Here is a 17,714-nt window from a genome sequence, read left to right as displayed (position 1 = left end):
GAATTGAATTCGTTGAATAATTTTGAATGCTTTGTGGTATTGTAGAAACGCGAGTTGGCGAACATTGCTATATAATGGCCGCTTGAAAATCGAGATGAAAAGTGTTAACGTTGGAACCTTCTAAATGTATATAGGAAGGTGTACCAGTAAAAATATAGCGAAAGTGATGACAAAGTATAAAACAGAGAGAAACGAGGGAAGAGTAAATTGAAACAGTTAAACAAAACGAAATTCAATAACTATAGACAACAAAAAGTTAAAAGCTACAGACCAAGTGAAATAATACCATTCCAGCTAATTTTATTTACACGTTGACGACTTCAGCCACAGTGGAGGGTCTCCGATGTTTTTATTGCTGTCGCTTTTGGGAAAATGTCTCATTTGCCATTGGATGCACGCGCCATTTTGGACTATTTAAATGAATTGGGTTACAGAAACATATCTGCCGAACAGCTCAAGGAATTCATGAAAGGTAAACAATACTGATAAGTCACTTACATATACTCGAATGTATATATATGCTTGCGAAATATGTGACCACATTACTAGCATATAATCTAATGTACGTAAACATATATATACATATACACAATTAAAATTTAACCTATATATCACAGTATATTATCGCCTTTAAAATATTTACAATGTTCGTTTTTATAATGTACGTCGCGTTTAATAAAAATTTCAAACGTGTTATTGGCAAATTCCTACTACATATTGATTTGTTATTGTTCGGCGCTGTACCTACATACTGTCTGTTTCAACCATTTTTTGCATTGAAACCCACATACTATTACAATAATATAGGGTCAAATTAAATTGTTAAGTTTATATCATACTTTGCAAGATTAAATAAGAATTTACGCTGATGTAATTGCGAGTTAAAAGGCGTATATCATTCGACAACGAAACAAGTATTCGCCATAAGAAATTGTGCATAACAGTCAGCGAATAGAAAATACAGCAAATAAGTACATCAAAAACATAAAACAAACATGAATACTATGCGCCATACGCTGAGGCACCAGACCAGACGTCGAACGCAGTAGTACTGTTTGCCGGGAGTGCTGGTAAAGGCATAAGCGGCGGCAAAAGCAAATACAACAAAATGTAGCAGCGATTATTTGTAGTATAGTGTTAGTTATGTGTTATGGGTCCGATCTTTGTGTTGGAAAGGCAATGGCGGCGACCAAAGCAGACAAAGTGTTTTGATACTATAACAACCTCCACCAAAGTAGAATTTACTCGTTGCTTATTAGATTAAATCGCCGGTATTTTTAGTTAAAATAGCATATTGAATTTATTTATTATATATTTAATATTTCAAATAATAATCGGAGAGGCCCTAACAATTAATTTTGTGTTGCTTTTTGTTCCGCTTCACAATTGGATTTGACAATGCTGTGTTTTCCAGTTTGTTTAATTTATCGTTTTGTTTATAAATATGTGTGTTGTTATCGTTTTGCAGTGGTTATTTCTAATTGTTAATTTTATAATATATATACAATAATTTGTTATTCTTTTTTATTTATATAGTTATTAAAAGTTAAAGTTTATTCTAAAATAAAAGTCTTAGAAGTTATCGGTATTTTGTGTGGATTGGTTAACAAAACAGAACAAAAGAAAAGAGACCAGATTGAGACGAGCGACAGCTGCAAGAATACATTCTTTGAATCACATGTAATTTATACCAGAATCAAAATAGAAAACAAAAAGGTCGGCTCTGGCAACGGCTGTTACTGTGCGCGCCACAGTTTTACCTGTGTACAATGGAATATTGTGGTAGCGATTTTGTCAACTCTCCTGACGCAATGTTTTAAAGCACTGTCTTGCCACTCTCAGATAGTTTTAGAAACAAAAATGTGTATATGCATTGTATAATCTTTATTTTAAAATTCGATTTTATTCCAAAATCGAAAATGTAATTGCTGTCTGTACAGGTTTTTTCAAGCATATTTTATTACAAGGCATTGATTGTATATAAGCAACAATTTCACAGCCTAACTTTCCTTTAAATTAGTATTTACCTAAAAAAGTTGAGTTTAAAACTATTACATCGCCGAATGTAATTGTATGTATGGCTTCGTGCGTCGAGTACTTCCATAATCATTTATTAAATATTTGTAAAATTGTCTCATACCCGCGCTTAAAGCTTCACTGGCCACATTAAAGGATATTCGGGTGTGTTATTTAGCTTTTTGTATATCCATGCATATTGATGTTATGCTCGTGTAATCATACATGTGGATATACACTCATAAGTACATACATAATATATAGAATACATTCTTTTATATAATATATATATATACATATATTATATATATGCATACAAATGTTTAACACTTTTTCAAATTAACTATTCACTATTGGTTTAAGGGCTGTCTCTTATACACATCTAGATGTGTATAAGAGACAGATATTATATATATGCATACAAATGTTTAACACTTTTTCAAATTAACTATTCACTATTGGTTTAAGGGATACACACTTTACTTAAATTTTTTTTAGATAAAATTTAGTTAATGTCTTCTTCAATAAGCACTCAGTGGTCATTTTTGCATTTTATCGCTTACTCATAAGAATGGTATAAAAACTAACTATTAAAAATATATTCTTATTATGTTAATTTCTTTTGTGATAAAGATTTATTTATATGAAATGAAAACAATTTTGTTTATCTATTTTATTCTTCTACTTCTTGGTGTGTGCGCCAATCATTCAATTGCTTAACCTGTACCGCTGCAACAACGATAACAAATTCACTGAACAACAACAAAAATATATGCTAACAATTCTGTATGAACGACAACAGTTAATCTGCACCTAAAGGTATGCAATCACAATCGGAAATTTACAAAAGCAAATTCAAAGAAAAAATTAGCAACAGCCAAGTTCAGCAAGAGCAGCGACAGCAGCAATCGCAAGGACGAGAACAGTATCGTCAGCAACAACAGCAGCAGCCACTACAATCGACCACTAGTGTATCTACAAAATCAACAGCAGCAGAAGGTTCTGAAGCAGTGGTTGCCGGTGCCGGCAAAAATCAGCCTTTGCCGCAACGTCGCGCTACTGTCAAAGTAATTAAATGTAAAAAACCTTTGTGCCATTTCAAGTTCTATCTGGACATTTGCGACCACCAGCTAACTAAACGCATTGAAGAACAAATTCGTACACTTGGAGGCTCGCTCGAATTCTTTCTTACATCAAGTGTAACACATTTCATTACTGACAAAGCGATATTGCCTCCAGTTGGTGGTAAAAACAACAGCAATAATAACAATAATAATTCGTTAAGCAGTCGTCCCGATACTCCTCAAACACCAGGTACACCAACAACACCGCAAGCTCCATATAATTTCGAGACACACGATGGTAAAAGTAATACTTGTGGCGGTAATAGTACTCCAACTGGATCTGCCAGAAAAGCCAATACCCGTCAAACACGCGCCAATGCGATTCTAAATAGAGTACGTCGCACTAGTACAACCACCAACACTATCAATGTTAATGCTGTCAGTGTCGGTGTTAACGAACCGCAAAATTCACCAACGCCCTTAAACGTTAAGGACGTTGTTAAGCAATCGTCAATTGTTGCAACACAGAGCCCTTACATTGTTTGGCAAACTGAATACGCTCTCCACTTCTTTAAGAAGGTACAGCACGAACTGAAGGATTATTTGGGTGTCAATTCTCGACACGATCAGCACAAACTTTTGAGTAAAGGTCGTAACACTGCCGACCCCATAGATCTCAAAGGAGGTGGATTTATAAAAATCGAAGCGATCAAACACAATTATAGACCTTATTATCAACTATTTCGAAAATCATCAGGTACTGAGTGGCCCAAAATCGAACTTTCACGTGAGGACGGCGCTTTTCGGCTATCACCGAAAAAGAAAATCACACCAAACATAGACGTGCAAGAAAAAGAAAAAGAAAAAGGTAAAGCTAACGAAGAACGAAACATGACGCGCAAATCTCGTTCAAGATCTTCACAGCACCAAAGACCATTACATGCGGCCGTACAATCTTTGAAAAAAGGGGCTGGCGGAGGCGTTGCAGAGTCTGCTAACACAGTGAAGAGTAGTCCGCGAAATTCGCAAGCTGGTGGCGTGGCTGGCGCTATTGCGACTGGCTGTAGACAAGTGAAAGAATCCAGTGACAAGCAATGTGGTGTCTGTGAGATTTGTAAAATCGAATATGATACGTTAACCATACATTTGAAGACTAAAGATCACGAATACTTTGCCAAGAACTCGCAGAATTTTATAGCATTGGACTCGCTAATACACACATCAGCGGACGTAAATAAATTTTTAAACGAGGATAAAAAAGTTATTTTGGAAGAAATGGAAGTGGAAAACATTGAGGTAATAGGCGATGTAAATGCACCTGATCCATTAGAAGGATCGGAGCCTTTGATGATAATGCCATTGTTGGACGTTACAGATAATACGCGAGGTGGTCTTCACCAAACACCATCACCAACATTACGCGAGAAATCGAAGCGCAGTACTAAAGGTAAACATTATTCAGAGAAATTTCAAAATATACGCCCTACAAAATCGCCTAAGGCTACATCAACAGCTGTTAAGTCACAAACTAGCCCACTAAAACAATCAACGGCACTCAGTCTTGCCACATCCAGCATGCTGGAGCTTCAAAGGATTGAAACGGGCGCAGCTGCCAACGTTAGTGCCACAAAACCCGTCTCCCTTCAATGCGTTTCGCCTGCAGCGAATACAACGCGACGAAAACAAACATCGGTGGCGGCGATTTCTCCACCTATACGCGCAATGTTGCCTCCCTCTTCGTTATACAAAGTAGTCGGCACACCGGAAACAGTAGGTACAGCCATACGCAAAACACGGGGCGACCTGCTCTCTGGCGGAGATCAAGGAGTAACAGCATCACCTTCACTAATCGTCAAATTTCAAAAAATCCGTGCTGCTGAATTAAACCGGCTAAACGGTGAAGCGGAGAGTTTTATGTTTCCTAAGCAGCGCACATCGAGTGAACTGCCCACCGATATCGATCGACAAACTACTTCCGATAATGCGCCTGCTAGCTTTTCGTCAACAAGTCTAGATAGCACTAGCGACAGGCCAATGGAAATAGAGTTAGCCATAACAACAGATAATACCGATAAGTCTGCAGTAGGAAGTAAAGAGGTGGGAAAACGCGCAATCGCCAATGCAAAGCGTCGTAAAAGCCAAGCATCGACGTCTACTAAGCAGCGCTTTCCAACCGCCCCCATCCAGCCAGAATTACAACTGAAGAATAAGCTTGGATTACGTAAGTCTGTGCCTACAAAGTCGGCAGTGATGTCGACAGTAGGCAATAATGTCACTGAAACAGCAAAATCTGCCATATCAGCGGCAGCTGCTAAAGCGAATGCCACAGCAGCTGCTCTAGCGGCAATTACACTGCCAGAAGCAACACGTAAAAGCAGCCGTACCGCCACCGCTATAGTAACGGCAGCAACTACTAGTAGCCGCTTACTACGTGCCGCCGTGGAAGCGGCAAAGCATAACTACCGACAAATGGCGGCAGCCAACGAGTTGGTCGAAAACGGACGCAAAAAGTCGAATGCCAGTGAAACGACGACAAAGTCCTTGGTAGAAGCAACGGCGATGAAGACTAGTCAAAATGTGTCAGTTGTGAATATGGAGGATCGGATGGGGGGTGATGAAAATGTTAAGAAGGAAGATGAAAATGAAAGTGAGGCCGATAACATTAGTAGCTGTACGGATGAAGAAGATGAAGAAGAAAATCACACAGATATTTGCAAAGGATTTGGAGGTGGATATTTTGATGAAGATTTAGATGATGATGATGACGACGATATTGATAATGATGATGAAAACGATGAAGACTATGTACATTATAAGAGCAGGAGGCACAAATCCATTTCTTTTGACAATTCGTCTGACATTTGGCAGAGTGCGTGTAGTGGTCCTACATCAAGAAGGCAACGGGCAATGAAGAGAGAAGAGCAGAAATATAAAAGCGATGTTTCAATAGTTGAAACGAAAGATTGCGCCATTACGAAAAATACACGTGAAGTCGGGAGAGGGGGAAAGCGGAAAAAATGTAGTGAGGAGCCATTTAAGACCAAAGCACAGAGTACAACCGCATCTGGCAAAAGTAATAAAAAATCAGCTGATGAGACGGTATTACCAACGCCATCACCATCGAAAAAAAAGTCCATTGAATCGTGTTTCGATTATAAGACCAGCGCACGCCTAAATCAAATGCGATACTCCTTTGAGCGCATACCTACAACTGATCTCTGGTACCGAGTTTTCTCACGTCAAGATAATTGTGCCGAACGCTTTTTCGAATATTATGGTTCAACGAACTATCGTAAGCTACCTTATGAACTTGGCCCAATACCATTCGCACGCACGTTGGACTCTGCCATATGCTGTAAACTCTGCGAAAGTCAGAAAAACGTACAATTACCGACAAATGAAGAGAGTAAAATATTCTCAAATGCGGGCAATATGTGCAAAGTAAAATCGGAACCATTGGAAGATTCGGAAGCGGGTGCCACCAAATCAAGAGACTCGAGCAGTTGCAATTCAAATGACATCGCCAATACAAACAACATATGTCACATTGCCAATGCCAATAATGTACCACCCGAGTCTTCTACAACACAGTACAAGCATAAGCATAAAAAATTACAAATTCTACAACGTTATCGCCAGGAGCAACAGGAACTACAGAAACGACAATCCCTACAGGTTTCTGCACTTCAGGAGAATATCTCCAACGAATCGCAATGTGATACCAAAGCTACTAGTATATCAGGTCCAGAGCGAGCGCGCGATCGACAACGAGCTGGCTCCACACACAGCACAACGAGTAGTACGAGTTGTGCCAGCAGTACCGCCACTACCAAAACCAGCAAAAATAGATACCTCAATAAGCATCTGAATAAAGCTGCGACCGCCTTTCTGAACCTAGAATTGCCGCCTCGAAAATCTCCGCGCGAGCACGCTTCAACGCTTGCATTAGTGAGTTGCATTATAAAGCAACGGCAAGATTCACAGAGTAAACCGAATTCAGAGACCGACGAGCCGTCCACTACTCCCACACCAGTTTCAGTTACAAAAGCAGCAAGCGTTACCACACCTGGATCAGAGCTCGCTTTAGCTATAGCTTCAACAATAAAAACTAAAGCGCAGAACGTAACGACTGCATCAGTATACACAGATTCAGTATGTAATGCGAAACCATCACCAACTGTTAGCGATTTACCAGTTTTACGTTCTCCACGCCATACACGCTCTGCTGCGGCTACTCCCGTCGAAGAGTTGCGTTTCACCACTGAAATATCGGAAAATGTAAAACGCATGCGACGTGGTCAAAATAAATACGATCACTCGCCTCCAATAGCGCTTAATCAATCACGGAAAAGCACTCGTGGCGGCCGACAGATAGTAAAGTCACCACTGAGTAGACCATCACGGGCTTATAATGGTGTACAAAAATTCCTGCACTCCACTGATCGCACCACTAATCGAATGAGTCAAACACCCAGTTCGATGGTCGCAGTAGCAGCAACGACAGGCAAACGACGCAGACGTGGTTTTGCGGCCAGGCGACATAATTGCTACAGTGGTCTACTTGGACAGGGTTCTGCTCTGCCATCCATTCGTAAGACAGGTTCCAAAAAGGGTGTATTAGAATTCGAGGTGGATTCGGCTGCATTAAAAGCCCTCGAAAGTGCGACGAAACATACAAATATTCATAAACTAGAGTGGCAGATTGATAAATACCTGCAATTCCATGGCAGCGAATACGATTTAGAGGAAGACTTAGCGTTGGACAACTGTGAAGGTGGAGAAGCGATGTCGCTTGCAACGATAAGCACATCCTCGAGAAAGAATAGCGCAACTCCTGCATCGGCTACTGCATCTACGAGTAAGACACTTGGTGGAATCAGCTCAACTAATACGAATGTCAAACGTAATACAAACGCAACGATATCTTCCGCTACCTTGGCGTCAAATACCCCGCCACCCACCGATTGCTTTTCTAGTGACTTCGATCTGTATGACTTGTTTACGAATGCAATGGGTGGCAGTCGGTCAGATGAGGAACAAATGATAAATGTTGGCGGCAAACGTAGAAGCGCGGGCCTTAGTTTATACAACTCGCTATCAATGCAGAACTATTTTCGCAAACGGAAAAGTCTCAAATCCAACCGTACCGGGTGGCCAAAAGTACAAAAAAAGAAGACTTCCGCGCGCCAACAACAAAAGTTAGCACAAAAAATACGTTTCCTGCGAGATATAGGTGAGTTTGCTGGAAATGGGATTAAAGAAGAAGTGGGTTTGACAGAGGGTAAGGGCAGCGATGAAGCTGAAGAAAACGATATGGCTCTTATGTGTAAAGGTATACAACGGCGGCGGCGAAACGGTGTTATTACGCCACCACAAAGTGAGGGCGAAGTCAACCAAAAAACGCAAAATGATGTCGCAGAAGATGAAGAAGAAGCAGGAGCGGACGATGATACGGAACTAGAGGCTGGCGAGAGTATACCAGAGGAGGAGGAGGGGGAGGAGGAAGAAGAAGATGATGGAGATGAGTTGGAAGACGATGGCGAAACTATGATGGATTCAATCGATGAGGAAGGAGTACAAACCGAGCCCGACGCTGATGATGCGGCCGAAGCTGACGAAGAAGACATAGAAGATGCTGAACTGTATACAGAAGCAGTCGGAACAGCAGGCGAAGATGAAGATGATAGTAATTTCGTGTCCTTGCGTAAACGCATACAACGGCATACGAATGCTAGTCCGCTCGAAGATAAACTCGTGCCCATAAACTCGTTAACAACAATTAGTTGTATCACCAATAATAACAGCGGTGCCACTTCTACGCCCTCGACGCAAATGCTACTTGGAAGTGCGAGGCGTACACCTCAGTTGCTCAACGGCAGCCTGGGCAGCTGTATTAGTCCCAGCGAAAAAGCCGGCGATAATTCAGACATCTTTACAGTATCTTCAGATGGACTAGATACCGATTTGGATATGAGCAACTCGCAACATAAATGTGACGATGAACATCTGCATCATCATAATCATCATCATACGCATCATCAGGATCAATGTGTTGGTCATCAGACGCCAAAGCGTAAATTCGATTTGTCGAAATATGCGCCAAATAATACTACAGCAAGTAGCTGCGCCGCAGAAGCTGCAACTGCTGCGGTAAAATCCTTGGCAATATCACAGTTTCTTAAAAAAGAGGTACGGGTGACATGTAGACGCTTGCGGGCACCATTCCGTCGCTATCGATATCGCAGATAGGATAATAAAAGTTCAACTAATGTGGCTGAAACTATAGTCGCTCATAACACGTAACTGCACTGGCGAGCAGCAGGCAGCAATCGTGGAGCAACAACTTCGAACACCCTAAACAACAACATGCAACAGTGTACATACACATTACATTACAAGCAACTTTCACCCATGAAAATATTATAAGAAAATGAAAGAATTCAATCACACAACTAGTTGTATTTTGTACTTGTAAATTGTTACGCAATCAATGTTTTAAGACGAAACCCAAAAATAAAATAAAAACAAAAAAAAAAAAAACAACACTGCAAAAACTGTAAGCAGTAGAGTATATAAAGAAAATATATGTAATTTAATAATTGTCGGACTTAAAGTACATTATGTATACCATACACACACACAAGCATATAATTTTTGTAATTAAAATAAAATTAAAAGAACGAAAATTAATACTAAGTACCACAAACATTCGCTGCCCCATGCACTAGCCTCAATTTCCACTATGTACAGTATGGTGTAGTAGAGTTAGTGTTCATTTTGTGAATAATGTTATCCTAATAGAATTTTGTAAAACCTCAGCTAATACAGTATATCAATGTTTAATTTTTCGTAAAGAAATGCTCGCGAAAATAAAGAATTTTGTTGATTTTTTTTTAATTCTTTTTTAATTTTTTTTTCTACACAATAAAATGTAATGTAAAGTTTAGCGTTTAAGTAGCATATTGTAATCGTATACGTTTAAACAAAATTGAAAGTAAAATGCAAAATGCATTTGTATGTATGTATGTGTTGCAGCGAATTCACGCGAAACTAAAATAATTTTCATATGTTCTGTAAAACAACTACCAAGATATGAACTTAATTATAATACAAAAACAAATAAAAAGATCATTATAAAAAAATTGATGCGATTTGCAATTTAAAAAATTGTCTATTTTTTACTTTAAAATTATAATCGTGTATTAAAATTACCAAAAAAAAGGCTTAGGTATTCCATACAAAAACTGGATTTTGATCGAAGTTTGACCGCTATATACTATAGTGTACCGATTTCAGCAATCTTCTTCAAAGATAATAGTTCCACTGTCTGTGATACGAGTTCCACATAATCAATATTACATATGTACATAAAAAAGTAGTAACAACAAAAATTCAAAATTCTCTTTAGAAAGTAGTCAAAATTAAACGTCTATGAATAATTATAACAATGTTCACAATCCTTAGATCTTCGCAAACTCATTAAATACGAGGAGACACTAGGCATCAATGCTCATCAAGACAATTACTTTGAGAGGCTCTTTAAGCGTACAACCGCCAGTTTTCGCGCTAAAGTTGACAAGGACAAGGAGAATACACATTGTGAACGCGCTGTCGATGTGAAGTCAAAACGTGATCATGACGCTCATACCTTACGATCGTTGAATAAAAAAGAGCATCAACAACAATTGGAATCAAGAGCGGCAATGGCCAAGAAAGGTAATCGATTCCATTCTACGCTCACCAATTCAACTTCACAGTATGGGACGACTTTCGGAGGCAGTAGTATGGGTGACAAACTGAATGCCAAACAAAAGTATACACAACAGCAGAAACAAGTACAGTCAGCGGAACCACGCAAAAAGGTTTCAGAAGCACGTGCTCGACCGCACACAACCACTATCGGTGCGGGAACTTTATCACGCGAGCAAGCATGGCAAAGTAATAAACGTGTACCGTTTAGTGAATGCAATGAATTGAGAGGTCCTCAATCCGAAGACACAGAACAGACCTCAACACGTCCATCAGCGAAAAGGGAGCCGAGTCTAAAGCGTGGCCACACAGCAACAAACACAATTGGTATCAAGGAAGACAAGAATAAATCAAATGGAGCAGCGTCAAATCCAAGGGTTGAATCTCGAGATACTAATCGTGGACGTACTCGTGTTAGATATCCATCTCACGAACGTAGCGCTTCAAGGCGTAGTCCGAGTGGAGGCAGTTACACCACAGCCAGATCTTTGGGTGTTATGAGTAAGTAATATGGTTACGTGTTATATATATTTTGGCTAGACAAGTCGCAGATATAATAAAAAAAAACTAATTAAAATAGTTACAAACAATTATATTCTCTTTTTCTTTTTTAGTACCACGACAATGCACAGCGACACGCCGCCGCCGACCACTGAGTAAAGATCCGGTCGCCTTATATCACTACTATCAGAGTGAATGGAATTACTTTCGCGAGCAAATACCAGGCGAGAGTTCACATTCGGAGCTGCGTTGGATGATACGTGAACGCCTATTGGACCCCAACTAAAAATATATATGTATATAAACATATCAAAAAAACAAGGACGGAGTTATGAAGAAGACAACCAATCGGAATTTTACTTCCATCTTTTTAAGTATATAAAATAAACTGACCTCTTGACATTGGATAAAATTTAATTTGAATTCAAATAATTTAATACTTCAATTATTTTATGTATTTGAAATTAAAATAAAATCAATTTAAATAAAAGAAATTAGAAAAACCTTTTTTATAATTCCTTTTTTTTAACTATGTAATTTGAAAGGTGTTATTTTTTTTATAATTATACGATGTATATTATTATTAAAGCAAAAGGGTCGGTACTGCGTAACAAGATTGGAGTTGAATTTATACACGATTACGGACGGTCCACTTGAGATCTTCCCCAAACAGTCTCCGCTAAAGAAACATTAATATAATATTACGAATAATTGAGAGGACTTAACTGTAGTTCAAATCATTTAAAATAAATTTAAAAAAAAATGTGATTCTTATAAATTTGACTTGACAAAACGCAAATGTCAATGTTACTAAATAATAACAAAAAAAAGCAAGGATATAAAATACATATCTATATTTATTTTATGTAAAATTTGTCTTTCGCAGCTTATCGTTTCGATAAAACATTCTGTCAAAATTCCATTAGTTACTATTATATTTCGGATAATTATTTTTGTAAGATTTTTTCGCAAATATACAAATGAGTTCGTGAAAAACAATAATAGGTGGTACAAAATAACTCGATATTATTAAAGCCTGTGAATACAGATATGTCAGCATTTAAAAAAATGTTCAATGTTTTACGGTCAAGTAAAGGAGAGGGTAGCTTAATGGATATGCGAACAATGAGTGATAAAAGTTTACATTCCACGTACTTGGGTAACACAAGACCGAGCGTATACACATTTCATAATGATTTCGGCGCGTCATGTAGATCCTCGCCTTTGGCAACAACATCCGAAGCAACGCACATTAACTACGCTAATGAGTTAACCAATTGGCGACAAATGGATCCCAATCAATCGGTAATGCCTTTTTCCGGTAATTCTATGTTGCCAGGATATTATGGTCAATATAGTTATTCGGAACCATATTCTACGAATATGCGTAAGCTTTTTAAAGAAGTTTGACATTTCTATTTCAAATATTGTTTTAATATTTAGCATACCAAAATTCAAATTTTGGTTACCCCATAATGAATGAAAATCAAATGATGGTACCGGAGAATCCACTATATGCGGAAAATAGATTGATGGGTGCCGATAGTCCTCTGCCGACAATGCACAATATGACAACTTTGGCTGAACCTAGAAATCAATTTGTCAACTCACGCTCCGATGCGTTTAGATCCAGTATGGCAGCTATTCCACTAGATAAGTTGAAAAGAATGCGCGCAGCGAAAGGTAAGTTAATTATTTCAAGCATTTTCACAAATTTATTCTATAGATGAATGATGCTTCTATTGCATTTAATATTTTAGATTTATACAACGTTTTGAATTACTTGGATAGCGATGAGACATTCTTAAAGAAAACGAGCAAATCTAATAAATCCAAAAAAAGTAGCAAACTATTTTAAACTTGATCTAATTTGAATTTGCCTTGTTTCTTTGCCGCATCAGTTCGATGAAGTTGATACAACAAGCGCTCCTCGATATGTTTCACCGCATTTACAGTTAGCACTAAAGTGTCGTGTTTAAGCATAGAGTATGTATTGAGTCCATATGAAGGCATTAAGTTCACATAACTCAGCGCATCGGTGGCATAAGAAATATTCTCTGGAAAAATATCATCTCTGCATGGAAAAAGAAAATATATTATTTCATAACTTTTTTAAATAAAATAAAATACCTGTCCACAATTAACACAGATGGTCCCCAATTGCGTTCTTTTATCAATTTTTTAATGAACTGTGGATCACTTGTGGGCATGTCAACGGTATCAATGATATGTAGATCGTCTTGTGCAAGCTTTACACTAAGCGTTGAAGTCAAACCCATCACTCGCTTGTAAAACGGTAGCATATAGAAATGTGTGGTAGGTGAACGTGGTCCGTGCGCAACGCCACCACCACGGAATAAGGGCGATCTTATAGATCCATGTCGGGCACGTCCCATTCCTTTCTGAGGCCATGGTTTTCTTCCACCACCACGCACTTCCGCGCGTGTTTTGGTATGGGCAAAACTTACATAACGATATTTACGCTGCCATTCTATATTTTCTTGTATGACATCAACGCGGGGCTGTGCTGCAAAAATGTCCGGGTGCAATTCGATAATACCTACTTTACGTTCCGGCACATCATCAATGTTTTCAATCCAAACTTGTCGGGAAACGGCACGATTCATTGGTTCATACTGCGGCCAATTTTGCGGCAAGATAAGTGGTGTCGCCGTTGTTTTTGACACTACAACCTCTGATGACGATTCCTTAACCACGTCGTGGGTGGCACGGCTGACAGTTTTACGCAGATTTGGTATTAGAATACTCTTGGTTTTATTTAACAAATTTAACATTTTCGATCTATGGATGTTTACAGTTTGTTAAAAGACGAATCCACCGAGTGAAAAGCGTGATATAAACACTCTTCCTTATTTTGACATTTATCAATTATTTGCACTACATACATTAGCGTGATCCAATACATTTCAAAAATGTGTACATCACACTATTTCGCTGCACTAAATAATTATCTGTGAGAAAGTGTTATTCATTTAATAAACGTAACTTTAAAGTTTTATATGTTTTATTTAGCAGTTTTTACAAAAGTTTATATTCCGGTACAAATAAATTGTTACCGCACGAATCACTCTGTTTTGTTTTGACACTGAGGTCATTGTGAATGGGACATTTTCATCGCTAAGAAGTATGCTATAATTTTTCGTGCGCCCTTCTCCAATCAGATAATCATTAATTAATTAAATAATTTAAACATTAAATACTGTTAAACAATATCAGAAAAAATGTTAACGGATACGGACGATGATTACTTCTTTGAAGAGGATAAAATGTAAGTTCAATATCATTTTGGTCAAACAAAATATCATTATATATTTTCGCACATATGTTTATCTGTTCTTAAACAACTGTGATCTGAGTAATAATCAATGTCACTGCATTTGTGTCGTCTATTTACGTTTCATCTAAATTAAAACTAATTCTCTAAACTTTCTTGCAACTAAAACTTTGTTCAATTAAATTTAAACATTATGTAAATCATAAAAGCATTTTAACGGAGTCTGCCGTCATTACACCACTATTGCTCAACGAGAAGTAAGTAGAAGCACTGAGACATAACAATGGTGGTACACTTTCTCTGAAACTCCATATATTCACTTATGTATTCCCAAAGTTCTACACATTTGGCGATGCAACCACAACAGGAAATGCAGACGAATTCAAATGCTGTCAATTCCGATTTTGAAGTAGAATTAGTGGTTGACAACGAACGGAAGTCGACACCCGAAACTGACGATGTCGCTCAGACTAATATTATTGTGCCCCTTTTGAGCGAGCGTTTAATTGAGTTCGATAGGCAAAAATTTGAATTAGACCGACTGTAAGTTGTGACTAGCACTGAACGATATAAATGTACGAAATTACCAAAAGCAGCAACTATATTTGTTGCTGTGCACCAATAATATATAGCATACATATGTACAATCTAATTTTGTATACAGATTAGCTCAACATACTGGCTAGCATTAATGTAGACAACGTATTGTCAATAAAGTAGGACCAAACTACTCCTAGTAGTTACGCTTGAAAGTCCATAGTTTCCCTATTTTTATAGTTTAGATTTTTGCAAAATTAGGAACAATATTATCGTAGTTTTTTGTGAAAGAAACGGTTGGAAATTATATTTTAAGATATATATATATATATATAAATTTATTTATATCGGTTATTTAAGCCAGCAAATATTGCAATCAACATAAAAAAGCGCAGCGCAACATGTGGACATTTAAATTTTCGCCCATATTTCGACAATTCAGGAATTACTATAAATTATAATTTACACACATATGTATATTACATTTGCATATATTCATATTTCCAATTAAGTAGTAGAAAGAAAATATTCAAACAGTAGCTTAGATATTAGATTCATATACACACACATATATATACATATGTTTGTACATACATATTTTAATTAATGCATGTATAAGTAAGTTGGGTCAAACTTATAGTTATATATTTTGATTGGCTACTTTAGAAAATGTTGACTCATGTTCCACCATCTCTAGCTTTATCACTGCAAATCTCCATACTAATTTCCAAAGCATCTGTAAGTTACATACATTCTCATACAAACATACATACATATATGTACATCATAAATAGCATCAGTAGACTTATGGTAGCATCACCGCATTACATAACAACAAAATTTTGAAAATAAAATCACAACTAAATCTAATTTTTCAAAATAACCAACATTGAACACAGGGGCATGACGGTGACTGTGAGTTCGGTGGTGATTACAAAGGATCAGAGCAATTTGATAGGAATTAGCATAGGCGGCGGCGCGCCACTGTGCCCCTGTCTTTACATAGTACAGGTAAGTTGAAAAATATTTAATACTTCTAATGCATAGATTGACCAATTTTCTCGACTGCCGTTAGGTCTTCGATGGCACACCAGCGGCGCGTGAAGGCTCACTGCAAAGCGGCGATGAACTGTTAGCTGTCAACTCGGTGAGTGTGAAGGGCAAAACAAAGGTGGAAGTGGCGAAAATGATACAGGCCGCCACTACAACGGTAACCATACACTACAATAAACTGCATGCCGATCCGGAGCAGGGCAAATCGTTGGACATTATATTGAAGAAATTAAAGCATCGCATAGTGGATAATATGTCCAGCAACACCGCAGATACATTGGGTCTTTCGCGTGCCATTCTCTGTAATGATTCATTGGTTAAGCGCCTGGAAGAACTTGAGGGCACCGAATTGATGTATAAAGGTTTGGTGGAACATGCGCGCCGCATGCTCAAAGCCTACTACGATCTACTGCAGACATATAAGGCATTCGGTGATTGCTTTACACATATAAGTGCGCATGAACCGCAACAGCGGGCATCTGAGGCGTTTCGCATGTTCGGTGAATTTCATCGGAATCTGGAAAAGGATGGTTTGAATATTATCAAGCAAATTAAACCGGTGCTCTCCGACTTGGGGACATATTTGAACAAGGCGATTCCGGACACCAAATTAACGGTACGCCGTTATGCCGATGCCAAATTCACCTATCTCTCCTACTGTTTAAAGGTGAAGGAGATGGACGATGAGGAGCATAGCTTCGCAGCGCTGCAGGATCCGCTCTATCGCGTCGAGACGGGCAACTACGAATACAGACTGATTTTGCGTTGTCGTCAGGATGCGCGCAATAAATTCGCCAAATTGCGCACGGATGTGTTGGAAAAGATGGAACTGCTCGAGTGCAAGCATGCAATGGATTTGAATAAACAATTACGCAGTTTGCTCGACAGTTTGGCACAGCTCAATCGTTCGGTTGTAGAGCGTATAGAAGCGTTGCCGCCACTCTTTCCGATTGAAGTTGATTTCAAAGAAACCGACTTCCAATATAAATCCACCACTCTGAAGCCACAAGATCTGGATGAGGAAGAGGAGGAAGAGCAGACGATCGTGCGTACCGATTCGCACAGTCTGCGAATGGCAAGCACAGAAGTCGTTTGTGGCTTAGAAGCTGTAGAAACACCAGCACCAGTGGTAAATATACAACAAAAAGATAATCTGCTGGACGAGCTCGCTACGACATCTGATCAGAGTGTGGACAATAATGAAACATTACTCAAAGAGTTGGGTCTATTCGGCGTGGATCTTATGTCAAATCCACAAACATTAACGAATCAAAAGGACTCGGTGGCCGCACAGAATGGCGCTTATGATTTCGATTTATTCCTTAATCAGTCGGCAGCAATGGCAACACAATTGGAACAGGATTTAATGTCAGCGAATGCGCTCGAAACCGATTTGTTGTTACAGTGAATCTACTTTTTGTGTGTGATGGTCATGAATTTCGGAAAAAAATATTTGTAAGTTGTGCGTTTTAAGTTAGTATTAGTGGAAGTATTAGCTA

The 17,714-nt window shown here is 38.4% G+C and overlaps 4 protein-coding genes across 7 annotated transcripts; 3 read left to right on the top strand and 1 right to left on the bottom strand.

The window, feature by feature from the left end:
• Positions 1–388: 388 nt before the first annotated feature.
• Positions 389–10,226, top strand: LOC108974829 (protein chiffon). 2 transcript variants are annotated; one of them, XM_018942911.1, is made up of 2 exons: positions 389–472; positions 2,819–10,226. In XM_018942911.1, exon 2 carries the CDS (start codon positions 2,838–2,840, stop codon positions 9,327–9,329), a length of 6,492 nt encoding a protein of 2,163 aa, XP_018798456.1. In that variant the 5' UTR covers positions 389–472; positions 2,819–2,837; the 3' UTR covers positions 9,330–10,226. The 2 variants fall into 2 exon arrangements, with proteins under 2 accessions (XP_018798456.1, XP_018798457.1); XM_018942912.1 differs by lacking the exon at positions 389–472 and adding an exon at positions 1,232–1,271.
• Positions 10,227–12,179: 1,953 nt separating this feature from the next.
• LOC108974759 lies at positions 12,180–13,200 on the top strand. Its single transcript, XM_018942786.1, has 3 exons — positions 12,180–12,717; positions 12,774–13,013; positions 13,091–13,200. The coding sequence occupies exons 1-3, from the start codon at positions 12,381–12,383 to the stop codon at positions 13,186–13,188; spliced, it is 675 nt and encodes a 224-aa protein (XP_018798331.1). The 5' UTR covers positions 12,180–12,380; the 3' UTR covers positions 13,189–13,200.
• LOC108974758 (39S ribosomal protein L4, mitochondrial) lies at positions 13,022–14,198 on the bottom strand. The gene is made up of 2 exons (XM_018942785.1): positions 13,461–14,198; positions 13,022–13,404 (listed from the first exon to the last, which is right to left on the bottom strand). The coding sequence occupies exons 1-2, from the start codon at positions 14,123–14,125 to the stop codon at positions 13,185–13,187; spliced, it is 885 nt and encodes a 294-aa protein (XP_018798330.1). The 5' UTR covers positions 14,126–14,198; the 3' UTR covers positions 13,022–13,184.
• A 276-nt stretch (positions 14,199–14,474) lies between these two features.
• On the top strand, positions 14,475–17,714 carry LOC108974775 (PRKCA-binding protein). 3 transcript variants are annotated; one of them, XM_018942805.1, is made up of 5 exons: positions 14,475–14,619; positions 14,835–14,882; positions 14,962–15,168; positions 16,062–16,173; positions 16,238–17,714. In XM_018942805.1, exons 1-5 carry the CDS (start codon positions 14,573–14,575, stop codon positions 17,621–17,623), a joined length of 1,800 nt encoding a protein of 599 aa, XP_018798350.1. In that variant the 5' UTR covers positions 14,475–14,572; the 3' UTR covers positions 17,624–17,714. The 3 variants fall into 3 exon arrangements, with proteins under 3 accessions (XP_018798350.1, XP_018798351.1, XP_018798352.1); XM_018942806.1 differs by lacking the exon at positions 14,962–15,168; XM_018942807.1 differs by lacking the exons at positions 14,835–14,882; positions 14,962–15,168.

Source organism: Bactrocera latifrons, unplaced genomic scaffold, assembly GCF_001853355.1.
Source record: "Bactrocera latifrons isolate USDA-ARS-PBARC rearing strain unplaced genomic scaffold, ASM185335v1 scaffold_59, whole genome shotgun sequence".
NCBI lineage: Eukaryota > Metazoa > Arthropoda > Insecta > Diptera > Tephritidae > Bactrocera > Bactrocera latifrons.
Note: the sequence above shows the minus strand (reverse complement) of the source record. Positions and strands in the feature narration are given on the sequence as shown.

Bases quoted from the DNA above. Each gene is read 5' to 3' on its own strand.
- LOC108974829 (XM_018942911.1), top strand. From the start codon at position 2,838: ATGCAATCACAATCGGAAATTTACAAAAGCAAATTCAAAGAAAAAATT.
- LOC108974759 (XM_018942786.1), top strand. From the start codon at position 12,381: ATGTCAGCATTTAAAAAAATGTTCAATGTTTTACGGTCAAGTAAAGGA. The intron at 12,718-12,773 runs GTAAGCTTTTTA...TTTAATATTTAG, and splicing joins ACCATATTCTACGAATATGC to CATACCAAAATTCAAATTTT. The intron at 13,014-13,090 runs GTAAGTTAATTA...TTAATATTTTAG, and splicing joins AAGAATGCGCGCAGCGAAAG to ATTTATACAACGTTTTGAAT.
- LOC108974758 (XM_018942785.1), bottom strand. From the start codon at position 14,125: ATGTTAAATTTGTTAAATAAAACCAAGAGTATTCTAATACCAAATCTG. The intron at 13,405-13,460 runs GTATTTTATTTT...TTTTCCATGCAG, and splicing joins TCTGTGTTAATTGTGGACAG to AGATGATATTTTTCCAGAGA.
- LOC108974775 (XM_018942805.1), top strand. From the start codon at position 14,573: ATGTTAACGGATACGGACGATGATTACTTCTTTGAAGAGGATAAAAT. The intron at 14,620-14,834 runs GTAAGTTCAATA...AAATCATAAAAG, and splicing joins TTCTTTGAAGAGGATAAAAT to CATTTTAACGGAGTCTGCCG. The intron at 16,174-16,237 runs GTAAGTTGAAAA...GACTGCCGTTAG, and splicing joins CCTGTCTTTACATAGTACAG to GTCTTCGATGGCACACCAGC.